Below are 15,117 nucleotides of genomic sequence, written 5' to 3'. Positions count from 1 at the left end.
CAAATTACTCACCATAATGTTGCTCATGTTGTAGGATTTATTTGCTTTAGTGTAACACAAAAAGATGTTGAACACAATGACAGTGACTGACAGCCTGTCACCATTCACTTTGCATCTTTTTTTCCATACAATGAAAATAAATGTTGATTGAGATAAGTGTTCACAGAAGAAATAAACAAGCACAGTTTTTAAAACCGAGTGGTAATTAAATGAAAAAAATTGCTTTTATTTGGGGGTGAACTATCCCTTTAAGGAAAACGTGACACAATTTACCCCACTATCTGCTTCTTGCTAACAAAGCCAAGTCTGTAAATGGGTGTTGGTCATTTAAACAGAAACTTGAATGTATTAATACATCAATTTCTATCATAATATATAAAATATAGTTGATTTTTTTTAATGTTGTTTTCTCTTTAAAGCGGATTACACAATAAAAAATATGATATAATCTGCGAATATATGTGGTGTAGTCAAAGGAAGTACGCGCTGTTCCCAGCCGCGGTTGCACTGGCTCTGTCTCATTGTCCTTGCTGCGCAGTGACTCATTGGCTTTCCGTTGCTGCTGAGGTCGTGATGACCCAAAAGCCCCGCCTCCTCTGATCGCTGATTGGCTGATCACAAGTGTCTTCGGATAAACACCACAAGAGACGGTATTTTCACATCTAGTGGCGATGTGATGGTGCTAGAGACATGCCTTTGCGCACGTATAAACTAACAGGTTTTAAACTAACGTTACAGACAAGGAATTGATTTTTTTTTGTTATTTGCGTTAGCAGCGTAAAATGCGGGGACGCGTGACGGGCCAGGCCATGGAGCTGTTGGGCAGCGGCGGCTCCAGAATGAGCGTAACCAGGCTCTTTTTATACGCATCAGCCAAAGCAGCCGCTCCGCAGTCGACCGGAGTAACGTTACATGGCATCGACAAAAGATTTAGATCCACATCGTCCATGTCCAGTTACTCTGAGCTGGCTCGGGAGCGGTCCAAAACCGTTACGTCTTTTTACAATCAGTCTGCCATCGACGCATCTGCCGAGAAGGTCAGTCACCATTTCCCGATCATTTTCCATCAACTGTTGTCTCTTTACCCCCGCGATGGAGGTCGATACACTGTGGTCTCCATCCAAGATTAGGATGGCCTATTGAACCCACTTTTGACGGTTACTCGTGTTGTCACCACACTAAGCGAGAGCCTCAACTACATTGCTTCTAGTTTATTTTTCATTAAATAGTCTAAAATGTTTCATTTCAATGGTCCAATGGGTAAGTTCATATTTTCTGCCACATATAAGATTGCTGTAGTCATCCGGTGAAATGCCACTTAGCTATTTAGCTGCTAATAATCTCTATCACATGAACTGATTTCAGTAACCATAAAAAATGAATACAGTGGACCCCAAATAATTGAACTCTTTAAAACAAATATAATTGCAATTAATAATAAAGCCTCAAACTTAACTTTCTAAGACAATTTTACAATACATTTTTATCGACGAGGTGATTTTAGTGGATGTGTGATGTCAGTTCACACAAACCACTAACCAGAAAGTTCACACACATTTGGTCTTTTGGGCAAAATGGTGATTAATAATAGTACTATTTGTTCTGCAACGTTTAAAAGTTGTACTTTACCCCCCAGTGTCCAATAATATGCAAACTTAAACTGTGTCTTGATTTGTGTTTCTTACATAAAGGCAGGCAAACATCTAGTATTAGGTGTCAGCAGTCAAACAGCCATGAGGTCTACATTCACTTACAGGTCACATCAAGGGCAGCAGGCTTAAAAAAATCCTCTACCGTTAGACACATGTATTTTATTTGTTTGTACGCTTGTTAAAACATGCGTCTGAATATCCATCATGGTCTAAGTCATGCTGGTCTGCATGGTATCCTTATGTAACCTGTCCTACTTTGAGCATCTCACTGGGACTGCATTGGTGACTCAACAAAGCCCAATGTGATTACTGCTCTGCCTCTGCTCTTTTTATACTAATAGGTTCATTATGCACATTTTCATAATGTAATCAATTTAAAGCCATTTTGTCATCATTTACTCACCCTCATGACACCACCTAACGATATGTCCTAGTAAGATGATATGTAAATGCTTTTTTTATGATCAAATCTCTGTAGTTTTAATTGTAAATATGTTTAGAATTATCATAAAAGGGGTTTTACTTGATAAAAGTGTATGAACTGCCAATCAGAGGGCAGAAGGCATGTGGCAGATTGTGTACAACAGGTCCTTAAGACTCATGGACTGTATTCCAAGCCTTCTGAAGACATATAGCTTTATGCGAGAAGCGTCATAAAAATTAAAGCAGTAATTTACTCAAGTCTCATTCGTTCTTCCATGTGGTTAGACATGACACAAGAACTAATAGCATTTAACATTAACATTGTGAAGTGAAAATATTAAATATGAACTGTCATGTACTCCATTCATTACAAATATGCCTATAAATAAGACGTAACTGTACCCATGAATCACTTCTTGGATAATAACATTCATAGAATATAAATTTAGGGTATATGACAACGATATACTAAAAACGGAAAAAAATATATTTTTCTTTTTTCACGTACAGACGTCAATGCTGTCAAAATGATCCCTGTTCACACGGATCCGCGAAAACTATTAAAAACTGTATTATTCATGCCAGGCCAGTAGTTGGCGATGTCACTTTGTAAAGAAACATTATAGATTGAACACATCATACACATGCGCATGACGCCACCAAATTTTCACAAATTCATGTTTTTGTAGTTTACACAGAGACTATAATGGTATCGTTTTCAAAAACTTGCACTTTGTAACCCGATTTCAAAAGTTTGCATTTTCAGGCCCCTAAAAACGCCATTGTCGTGTAAATGAACAGCCAAAATGCATACGTTTTCTGTTTTTAGTTGAAAACAGTGTTGTGTAAACGGCCCCTTAGTCATATCATATTACACTTAATAGATTTGGACTAAATGGTACTTTTACAAAACGGGCTGAAACCTTGAATCTTAGACTGTTCAAATGAGTGAATTTTCCAGTCTCTCAGCAAGTACATCATCAAATCAAGCAGTGTTATATTTAAAGTATATGCTATTTTTAACTGCAATGTTCTCTTCACAGCCTTCAGTCAGACTGACACCAGCCACAATGCTGTATGCAGGGAAGTCTCCTGATGGACAACATGTCCTGGTAATTACACACTCCTGTCCACTGTCCTACATTTATCCCATCCCACACTGGTGCCAGTCTTCTAAAAAGTATTCGTTCCAGCCATTTGTCAGCACACAAACTTTCCTTTGCATCTGTATTTCATCATTGGCTCTGTTTCCACCTGGTATCATGATGCGTTTTAGTCGATCGGATCACAAGTGGACGAGGGAGACACATAGCTGTTTACACTTGGTGTTTTAATTTGTTTCTTTTGTCCACTTTCAACCACTTCTGTCCTGGTTTCTTTGAGGGGAGGGTCTATGAGCGGGTAAATGTATGGGATTTTTTTCAGATCTTTCGATCTAATGGACAAAATACGCTTGCAGCGCACCCAGAGATTACAGAAAAACATATAAAGCAACAGCTTTTGTTTCTGCTCTGATAGCCGCAAAACCACACTGAACGCAGTGAGTGTATGTTAGAAATCAGGAATGGTGAGAGAACATTGTGCTTGGTACGTTTTTCATCTTCAAACCAAACTGGCTAGCGCTAATGTCTGGCTAATGTTTACACATTAGGTCAGTAGGCGGAGAGTAGGCGGTCTTTGGTGGCTGTTCAAACACATTCGACCATATGAGCGTCTACACTACAAAAGCAATCTGGTCGAATGCGTTTTTGACTATCTCTGGAAGTGGTCGAAAGTGGACAAGCTCAAAATATTTTAGACCTCGTTTACACCTGTATTTAGCGTCGTCCACTTGTGATCCAATCAACCAAAATGCATTTTAATACCAGGTGGAAACCGGGCCATTACTGCATTAGAGATCACCAATTACCTATATGTGTAGACTTCTAGATGATACATGGTGGTACTATGTAAATATTATAGTATATGAGCATATTGGTAGCACTTCTGTTCCCCAATACATGTACATACTATGTAGGTTACTTTTTATTGTAATTACAATAACTGGGTAATAACTAGGTACTAACCCTGAACCTTACCCCTAAACCTAACCTTAACCAATGTAGTTACCTTATATTACCCAGTACTTTACACTGTAAGTACACGTAAGTGCACATAATGTAAAATAAAGTCCAACCAGCATATTCATATGGTATTTACATAGTACCCTGACCATTAAGTCCTTTTTATCCTGTTAGTGCTGGAGAAATGCTTCATCTTTTCATTATAAGAGTTCTAATGAAGCTGTGTGTCATTTGATTCAATGCAGAGCAGTGCCAGGTATCTGCACAAAGAGCTGCCTGTCCGCATCGCACATCGCATTAAGGGCTTCCGCAGCCTGCCCTTCATTATCGGCTGCAACCCAACCATTCTCCAAGTGGTGAGTTCCCATATCTCTCTGTAGGATTTCTGTTATCATTCATTCTGTTGTGACGGGTAGGGTTACCCTCTCTCTTACAAGATGATTTGTTGGAGCAGCTCTCAGAGGGCATATTAGGTGATGAGGAGCTGGGGCCGGTTAATTTTGGTACAATGTTATACAGTGTTCAGGCAGAGAACTGAACTGACCATGTTCATTTCAGTGCCAGTGTTGATCAAAACCCCTAGTGTTCTGCAGAATATGACTCTGCTTGAGTCCCTCAAACAGAGTCTTGGTATCGATACATGCAGGGGGTTTATTTAGTGCATTGATACGTTTGGTGAGATCACATCGGCTATGTTCACACTTTCAGTTTTTGGTATTGACAACCACATTTACTTACAGATGTGAGTCTCAAAATGTTCTGTTCTCACAGTAGCATCTCCAATACTGTCTGTATGAACTTGCAATGGGAGTCAAGCTCATAGCGACAGTGACCAAAGTAATATCAAAGATGGGCGATGTCTATAAAACTGAGTAAAAAGTCTTATTACTTTTACGACAAGAGTCCAATCGAGCCGCAAGTTCAAATGTCAAATCTAACTGACAGCATCTTTCATATCTGGCTGGAGAGCAGAGCATTTGCGGTAACTAGTTGTCCAGTCTGGTTCCGTTCAAACAGCGCAGGGTTTTCTGAGAATGTGGTTGAGTCCTGAAAATTTACGGGTGTGAGTTTGGTTATAGAATGCAGTTCTCACTCCCGTAAATAACTGAACTGTGTGCGAACGTAACCGTGTTAAGAACTCAAATACAGGATTGACAGCCGTATTCTGCTGCTGTGTGAACATGGCCATTGGAAAATCCATCAGACCATGTGACTTTCCTCAGAAAAATCAACTTACCTTCTAATTTCATAACAGTACACTACCTTTCAAAAGTTTGATGTCAGTTAGATTTTTGTTTTTACTACTTCTTTTCAGCAAGGATGCATTAAATTGTTCAAAAGTGACAGTAGAGACATTTATAATGTTGCTAAATATTTCTTATTTCAAATAAATGCTGTTCTTTTGAAATTTGAGTACTAAAAAGAATTATCAAGGTTTCCCCCAAAAATATGAAGCAGCAGAACTGTTATCAACTGTGATGATAATAAGAACTGCTTCTTGAGCAGCAAATCAGCATATTAGAATGATTTCTGAAGGATCATGTGACACTGAAGACTGGAGTAATGATGCTGAAGTTTTAGCTTTGATCACAGGAATAAATTACAGTTTAAAATGTATTAAAACAGAAAACAGTTATTTTAAATTGTAATAATATTTCAAAACAATCACTGTGATTTTGATCAAATAAATACAGGCTTGCCAAAGATTTGTTTAATTAACATTAAGAATTTTACCAACCCCAAATTTTTAAATGGTATTGTATCTTTTATCACAGTTTTCACTAAATAATTTGATGTTGACGGGTATTTGGTAACACGTTCTGAAACCATGTCATTTTTAATTTATGCCTTCATTTACTTAACTTCTGTGGTGCTGTTCTTCATGTTGACTATAAACTTAGTTTACTGACTGAGCGGTTGGACACCTGCTCTCATGTTTTGTTTATAGTACAAACTCCACATAAAATCATGCTTTATTTGCACATTGTATTATTCCAACATTTTGTCCAAAATGCTTCTGTCTTGCATTTTTCTAATTTAATTATTTTATTATTTATTACAATTTGCTTTAATGACAGCAGAACCCCCATGAACTCCACAAGTTTGTGTAAAAGCTGATGATCATGTTCTCCAGCATGATTTGAGAATATTTCCAGGTTAGATTTTGATTACAAGATGTTCAGTGTGGACTTTTGGACCCCACTGTATGTCAAGATGTCCTAGCCTGCTTGAGCTGTTCCTCTCTGCAAAACAAAAACATAAATAATAATGACCATTCCATTCAACCCTCAATTTCATGGTCCACTAACAGACAAAACAAAAAGACAATCAGCAAGTAATACACAGAAAGAGGATACAGGTTCCCTCCCCTTTCTCCTCCTTGTTTACTTCCTTCTGCGGGTCCTCCTCCTCCTGTGAACTTTTACCCACATCTGCCTCTAAAGAGAGTCTGTCTACAGCTTTTGTTTTGTTTTCTTTGAGGAGGATGAACTCACAGAGAACAATTCATTAGAAGAATTCAATTCAGTTTATTAATCAGTATTTTTCCTGTAGAAGTATGTCAACATCCTTAAGCTAAAAGCCTTAATAACTTACTCTACCATTCAAAAGTTTAGTGTCAGTGAGATTAAAAAAAAAAAACTTTTATTCAGCAATTGATCAAAAGAAAGAGTAAAAACATTTATAATGTTACAAAAGTTTTCCAACAAATGTTGTTCCTTTAAACTTTCAGTTCATCGAAGTATTCTGAAAAATGTATCCACAAAAATATTAAGCAATCTATTTTCAACATTGATAATAATAAGAAATGTTTCTTGAGCACCAAATCAGCATATTAGAATGATTTCTGAAGGATCATGTGACACTGAAGACTGAAGCAATGTTATTTTGGTATCATTGAGATACTATTATAGTTCCTATTAATATTTTGTATTAGTGTTTATTTGTATATTTTCCTTTTTAATTTTAAAGTTTAGTCATTTTGTTGTGTGTTTTTATAATTTTTACAAGTTATTTATTAATTTATATATATATATATATATATATATATAATATATATATATATAGTTATATATATATATATATATATAGTTATATATATATATATATATATATATATATATAGTTTATATTAATTTGTTATTTTGGCACATCAAGTTGAACTAAATGAAAACGAGAAAGGTTGCCTTTGCAATTAGCTAAAATAAAATAGGTTTAAGTTTTTGTGTGTTATTTCAGTTAACACTTGTTTTATTTCAGGTGACAAATGTTTTTTTTTTTTATGGTTTCAGTTTTAGTTAACTATAATATCACTGGACTGGAGTAAATAATTTACATTACATTTTAATTTACTTTTTTTTATTATTATTGTAAGTTTACCATTTAAACAATTTGAAATAATAATTTACAACATTACTGTTTTTACTGTATTTTTGCTAACCTAAATGCAGCCTTGGTAAGCATAAAATACATTGCTCAAAAAACAAAACAAAACAAAAAACCCTTTTTTTTTTTTTAAACAGTGGGGGATGCCATTTTGATTAACAAATAGACTTGCCCCTATAGATTTACTAGGAAATGGGGAAAAAAAATAAAATAATAATAATTAAGAAATGATTATTTTGCAGTGTATATCATCATGACCTATGATCTGTGAAAGTGAAAATTGCCATCTCCATTAAGATCATTTAAAACCTTCAGCACATTTATGTGTTTTCCAATCACTCCTTCTTTCTTATGGGCATTTGTTCCTCGAATCCATAGAAGAATGTAAGCCATGTGCTCATGGAGGGTTTGTGAGGGGCCAGGAATGGGGTTCAGAGAAGGATGAGGCACACAGACCTCTGGGAACACAAGCTCCAGGAACAGCACCACAGCACATTTGTTACCCATATATTGTACTCATCCATTCTCTCTCTCTTTTTCTCTTTCTCCACAGCATGAGCTTTATATCAGGGCCTACCACATGCTGAGTGACTTCCCAGCTGTAAGTTCAAGATGACCTGTACATATTAATTCATACACAGTTTAGTCAACTGTTGACCAGCTTGCAAATTTCCATAATTATTTCTGTAACCTGAGAAACCTGTGAGTTTAGTGTAACATAAGTCTTTGTTTACTGACTCACTGACTTTGTAAAATGTACTGATTCAGCCGCTGTAGAAGATTGTGTGGAGGTATCACCTCTCACCAGTGAAACATTAGTCTTTGTTGACTGACTCACTGACTGTGTAAAATGCTGGCTCATGAATATGTCAAATGTGAGTTTGTTTACTTTGACCAATTTAAAAATCCCCATGTTGCACAATATCTGCTAACTGAAAATATGAGGCATCTGAAGGGATTGCTCTCTTTATTTTGGTGGCTTATACATTATGAATCAATTTTGGAGACACCTACTCATTCTTTGTTACTATTGTCACTTTTTTCCTCATTTTAGAGTATCTGTATCGGGCCTGATACTGTGCTCGTGTACTCATACTCATTTAAATGCTCTGATACCAAAAACCGATACCAGGCAGTGTGTGTACAGTACCGTGTTTGTGTCCAGATAAAGAAACAAAAAACACAGAACAAACAGACATTTGGGGATATCAGAGATTAAAGATGTCTATGGAGAAATGTATGTAATTAATAGAATATTAAGCATAAATTCAACATTTATACCTGTACAGCTGCTGTGCGCAAGCTGATAGGTGAAGCATGTGAAGTGGATTGAGCGCACATCACTTTCTCACAGACATCGCTGAAAAGTTTGCAGTTCAGTCGGATATGTCAGTAGCAAAGAAAGTAAAACAATGCACTTAATACTAACTTTACTTGACGTTAAGGAGAGAGAGAGACTTCTGTTGCATGCGCTTGGTTGCTGATCGCTCACTCAGCACACACACCTCAGTAGGAGTAAAACTAAATCGTATATGTAGCGTAAGTAAAAAAAAAAATGATTGTATAACATGATTCCCTATATTATTACAGGAAAAGGTCATGTCATTACTGTGCCATGGTTCTAAATGTACGCTGTATCTATATGTATATACGAGAAATAGAATGAACAGTGAACAGAACAGTTACAGAAGCTCATACAATACATTTTGACTGGCATAATTAAGCATGACAATAACTGAAGGAAATGTCTATTTTTAAAACATTAACCCAACTAATATGATTCATATTCTTTTGGTTTCTCTACCCAATATTTAAAAAATATATATCTAAATTTTATAATAATAATTTATTTAAATTATTATATTTAAATAGTATATATAATTGATATAAAAAAATTACAAACGCAATGAAAATATAGGTATTAGTACTCTGTATCGGCGACTGCGAGTACCAAGAATGAAAGTATCGGATTCATTCTGGAAACAGTGGTATCAGTGCTTCCCTAATGAGAAACAAATTCATTAAAGTGTGTCCAACCATTTTCTGCTAGTTTATTTGTTTGGTATGAAGCAAGCCACATAAGCAGACCGACAGTTAAGACATGATCACCCCTCTCAGGGTTTATTTAGCTAAAATGGACTGTAAGTTGTCTATTACATATGAAAGATTAACATTAATATTTTCACCGATGTTTTTATCTTCAGATTAAAGACCAGGAGACTGAGGCTCGCTATAGCAAACTTGTAAAACAGCTTCTTGATGATCACAAGGATGTTGTCACCATGTTAGCTGAAGGATTCAGGGAATGTCGTAAACACATTTTGGTAAGATTTCAAAAACCCTAGTGTTTTGTTCACCCTGCATGGTCCATATTATACGTTAATTTTGGTAGTAATCAGTGAATCTAACTTTTTTTGTTGTTGTTGTTGTTGTTTGTTCAGGACGAGACTCTGGTTCGCAATTTCTTGGACACGACGTTGACATCTCGTCTGGGCATCCGCATGCTGGCCACACACCACATTGCCCTGCATGAAGATAATGTATGTTTCTTGCTTAATATTTTAGCACCACATTTTCAGTTTCTTACTATAAGTATTATGAATGTTTCCAATAATCAGCAATCAATCCTAAAATCATTTGCATTAGACAAATTAAAATGCGCTATGAACAGTATATCCATATTAGGAAACTTTCCAGTTCCTCTTTAAAATACTCATGAGCACATGGACAGGGCATCGCAGCAGTAAGAGCAATGCAGTCTTCAACCATTTGCCCAGTGACATAAGTGTCTCATACAGGCAGCCAAGTGGGCCAACAATATTTTTGTATGACTAAAAATACAAGTGGAGACTCCCGCCAACACCTGCTGTCAAATTGCGAAAAGATGTGCTGCAACATACTTTCGCTTACTTGTTTTGGAGGCACGTGACAGCTGTAATGGTTCAGGACAGGAAGCACTTTTTCTGTTTTTTTTTTGTACCGATATAAGCAGATTTTTTTGTACAGATATAAGCAGACTGATTTACTATAATTGAATTACTGAGATAAATAAAGGGTATGAATTGTCTTGTTCAGCCTTAGCACATTTTTAAAGCACATATTAAAGTTTATTATTATTATTTAGAATATTGTCAAATTGAAAATAATTGCGCAAACAGTTTAGACACACATTTAAAGGAAGCTTGTGTGTGGTTGTACTAAATGTCACCACTTCATTGGGTTTTTCCATTAATTACAGCCATAAATTATAAAATAGTTATCAAAACTCAAACTGACTGTTTTGCATATCTGAAAGTTGTGATTTTCAGTAGATTAATAGTTTAGCTCAGACATTTTTTGCATGAGCTGTTATGCTGCTTTCACGCCATGCCATAATTACAGTAATTACGAGATGACAGCATGTGACTTTCTACTCGAAGCTGTTCACGTCCTCGAACTCAGAATTGTGCGTTTCTATGACTACACTATCAACATTTAAATGAATCTGCAGCTCTCCGAAAATTCAGACTTTACAAGTTGTAGTGTACAAGTTCTACGAGGACGTGAATGCTTTTTACCGGTCAGAATCTCGTAATTATGGTAATTCGACATGATACGAATGCACTTTTAAGTTTGACTCAAAACAGCAATATGTTATAAATAAATAAATAAATAATAAAATTAGTACTCAGCTGAATTCTGTATTAATGCTCTAATTTGTGATGTTGCTTTTTGTATTTATATCAGGCATGGTGTGTGACTTGCCATAAATTGCTATATTGGCTAAATTGCTCCTGTTATAATCAAGATAGCGTTTTAGTAGCAAAAACTAGTACTAGGTTAACTAATCTAAGTAAAGGTCCTCAAAACAATTACAGAAGTACACATAAACAGTCATCAATACAATAAGAACTAAGAAACTAATTACAAACAAAACAGACAAATACAACAGAACAAAAATACAACTTAAAATGGTGTTAAATTTTTTCAAGATGTACTAACAGTAATAGCAATACAACAGAAATTGAATAAATCAAATGTAAAATAACACTGCATACTCTTACTGTATACATTAAATATAGCTTAATCCTTATTAAAGCAACTTAAGATATTCAGTAAAGATCAGTGAGTGATTTTTCCTGTCTTTTATTAATTATCTAATGACAGGCAGCAGTTTATGATGTTGCTGTCACTTTAAGACCTATTGCACAGATCCAATATACTGTTACACACGCATTTTCTTTTAACTGTGTACCTTTACTTAAGACAAAACAAACTCTTTACACATGAATACTCACCAAAATAGCATTTTGACATTTTTGTGTGTAGTCTATTTGACCGTTTAGGCGCAAATCCGAGTCTACAGTATACTTTGCTTATTCGCGTTCAGCTCCGACATTGTCCGTGCGCACAGAAAGCCACCCGGGCACAGAAGCATCTCTTTCACAGCTTAATGCACTTTTAATAACACTGTTTAATATCAGACATGTTCGCAGTTTAGCAACAGTCAACTGCATTTTACAACACTCACTTATTTGGCAGATTTGGATGTTAAGTTTGGGCTTTTAGGGAGGAACGAATGCGCGCCGCTGTGAAGGAAGAGAATGTGCGCTGGATGGAATGCGCCAACGGCACAATAATCGTTTTGCGTTGATTATCTTGTTTTCATAATCGTTAGAAGCCAAAATCGAAATTGAAAAAATCTATTACGATTAATCGCACAGCCCTACTACCAAGCTTTATTATGTATGCTACTATATGAATTTGTCTTGACAGTTTTCTGTTTTCTCTGCACTATTATAGCCTGACTTTGTTGGCATTATATGCCGCCGCCTGTCGCCTAAAAAGATCATCGAGAAGTGGGTTGACTTTGCTCGGTGAGTATGTCGTCCTTCCTGTTTGCCATCTGCCTTTCATCCTGCCGTCTGTTTGCTTATGTGAGTGCTTAAGACTGGAGGACTATTTTAAGAGGTTATTGAAAAGCTTTTTGTTCTGTTATCAGTGCAGGCAGCTCCATTTATAGCAGCTTGTGTGTGTGTGTGTGTGTGTGTGTGCTTTCTGTTTGTCTAAGAAAAGGGTCAAAGCCCAGATCTCATTTGTGATTTACCAAGATGAGTGTTAAAGGTCACTGTCAAACTACTGTCTAACATTTGCTGTGTCGGAGAAAAACACGTATTTACTTATGCTACATGAGTTTAATGTGTCAACAGTCCAGAAATTATTTACAGAGCATGTAAACATTTCTTTAACTGTTTACTGCTGTTGTAAATTTATAGTGGCATAATTTCAAGCTACAGTAAAACAATTTAGGTGTTTTTTGTTGTTGTTGTTTTTTTTTATATAGAAAACTTAAGAATTAATAAATGGTTATATTTTTCTGGTGCATGTAGATGCTGTATGATATTGTAAAACTGGGCCAGCAGAAATTATCCTTATTGTTGACATTCATAAATTCATTGTTGACAAGATTTCATAAAAAAAGTTGAAACCAGAACTTTTCATAACTTTCCAGAGCATTTTCACAATGTTGCCACCCATGTCCTGTTTACGGCCGTATGAAGCAACTCAAACACTTTCTCACTGATGTCTTATGTGTTGTAAATTCTGCCTCGTAAATCATCTCACGGAAACTGATCTGAATGACCTCAGAAAACGGGAACAAGAGGATGTCACCACAAATCTCTTTTCCTTCTATTATAAGAGAAACAATTGGCTGAACAGATAGCAACTGCATTATCCAATCAGAAGGCAGTAAAGTGTTTTTATTTTGGAAAATGTTATGTTTTCCTCAATTAGTCTTAGTACTTTACTCTCAGTTTGTCTCCATCAACTGCTGAAGTCTAGAGGCTTTTGCTGAATATCTAAATATAAAGCAGTGGCACAACTTTGTTAAAAAGTGGGTGGGACTGGAGTGTGTGTGGGGGATTGCTAATTTCATCAGAAATGTGCAACAATAAATGCACAAAAACTACTACTAATTTATTAACATAGAACTCATGTTTAATATGATAGTTTCATCCTTACATCTACTATAATACAATATGTTGTTAATCTCAAGAGTATTGACATTAGTAAATAATTACATAGATCCGTAGAATTTGTGTTAAAGGGATAGTTCACCCCAAAATTTTTTTTTTTTTCATCATTTACTCACCCTCAAGTTGTTCTAAACCTGTTTGAGTTTCTTTCTTCTGTTAAACACAAAAGAAGATATTTTGAAGAATGTCGGTAACCAGACAGGTGACTGTAACCATTGACTTACATAGTATTTTTTTCCTACTGTGGAAGTCAGTGGGTTCCGTCAACTGTCTGGTTACCGACATTCTTCAAAATACCTTCTTTTGTGTTCAGCAGAAGAAAGAAACTCAAACAGGTTTGGAACAACCTAAGGGTGAGTAAATGAAAACAAAATGTTCATTTTTTGGTGAACTATCCCTTTAAGCGTGCCAGAGGCTCCGAGTTCTAATCTTCCAGTTTATTTTTATTTTTTCTCATTAAAACCAAAGATGTTCATCAGTGATTGTATATCAAGAGCAGGGACGCGTTTGTGTGCATTTTGTTTTGTGATTTCACCGGATGAACAGAGAGTCTCTGCAACAGCCTTAAGCGATAGATTGAAGCGTGTGACAACTGCACAAGCACTAAGAGAACACTGTTGCCTTCCGTCACTGATGACAGCGGCAACGAGCACTCGACATGATTTAAAAAAACAACTCATTCCAGCGCCAGATCGCCTCTTATTTAACACAAAAGAACAAATTGCTATTTAACTTGAGATGTTCCTTTTGTGTTATGTTCTCAGTTGGTCACACCAGCACGTAATCTGGTCGCATGTTTTAATCTTTTAACTATCAAATGAAAACCATCAAAAACTATTAAAAAAAACAAACCTGTTTTTTAATATTTGATTAAAATCAAATCAACCTGTCCGCACCTGTGCTCTCGTCATCAGTTGTGTCGGAGTCTGTATGCTGGCTCGTTGGCTCGTCCTTTCCACCAGCATCCTTGCCCTCCACACTTTGTTTTTTAAAGTAATCAGCTATTGACCTCTTCATTTTTAGATGACTTAATTCCTAAACTCCTAATTTGCGTGTTTCATCATCAGTGCGCCATGCTCATTACGTGACTGATATGTGTTACCGGTGTTCAGCCGCAAAACTCTGGTTATACCACTTGTATAAGTTACTTAAGTACTCTTGACATGTAGAAAAATCATTCATATGATAATGCAACCAGGCAAGGTCTCAATAGGTAACAATAAGAGCTTCATCACTGTCTTTGTAGTGTTCCTCTGCGAGCTGCACTGATTTCTGCAGATTTGCGAGAGCTTCTTGCTGATTGCCATAGAGATACTGAACAAATCCAAAGCTGCAGTAAGCTTATATTTAATTTATCACGAGATCACGAGCTGACTGACAAGACGATGGCGGAAGATTTGGTTTCAAATCGAAATGTAGAAGCACCTATATGGTTTTGTTGTTGTGTTTTTCATTAAGAATAATAATGAACCCACCATTCAAGCTATCGCTGCCCCCGAATTAGCACTAATAGCGAAAGTAAAATTCTCAGGGCTGCACGGGCATTCGTAACGGTGTGGAGCAGAGCGAACGTTTTCA

The 15,117-nt window shown here is 36.1% G+C and overlaps 1 protein-coding gene across 1 annotated transcript in view; it reads left to right on the top strand.

Annotated features, from left to right (window-relative positions):
• The first annotated feature begins 625 nt into the window (after positions 1–625).
• The window catches only part of bckdk (branched chain ketoacid dehydrogenase kinase), a 32,659-nt gene continuing 18,167 nt past the window's right edge, over positions 626–15,117 (top strand). Inside the window, exons 1-7 of the mRNA XM_051893105.1 lie at positions 626–1,037; positions 3,119–3,187; positions 4,384–4,494; positions 8,076–8,123; positions 9,727–9,846; positions 9,964–10,062; positions 12,305–12,378. Coding sequence (XP_051749065.1) covers positions 783–1,037; positions 3,119–3,187; positions 4,384–4,494; positions 8,076–8,123; positions 9,727–9,846; positions 9,964–10,062; positions 12,305–12,378 — 776 coding nt within the window. The 5' untranslated portion in view covers positions 626–782. The remainder of the gene's footprint in view (positions 1,038–3,118; positions 3,188–4,383; positions 4,495–8,075; positions 8,124–9,726; positions 9,847–9,963; positions 10,063–12,304; positions 12,379–15,117) is intronic.

The sequence above is a fragment of the Ctenopharyngodon idella genome, chromosome 5 (genome assembly GCF_019924925.1).
Source record: "Ctenopharyngodon idella isolate HZGC_01 chromosome 5, HZGC01, whole genome shotgun sequence".
NCBI classification, from domain to species: Eukaryota; Metazoa; Chordata; class Actinopteri; order Cypriniformes; family Xenocyprididae; genus Ctenopharyngodon; species Ctenopharyngodon idella.
Note: the sequence above shows the minus strand (reverse complement) of the source record. Positions and strands in the feature narration are given on the sequence as shown.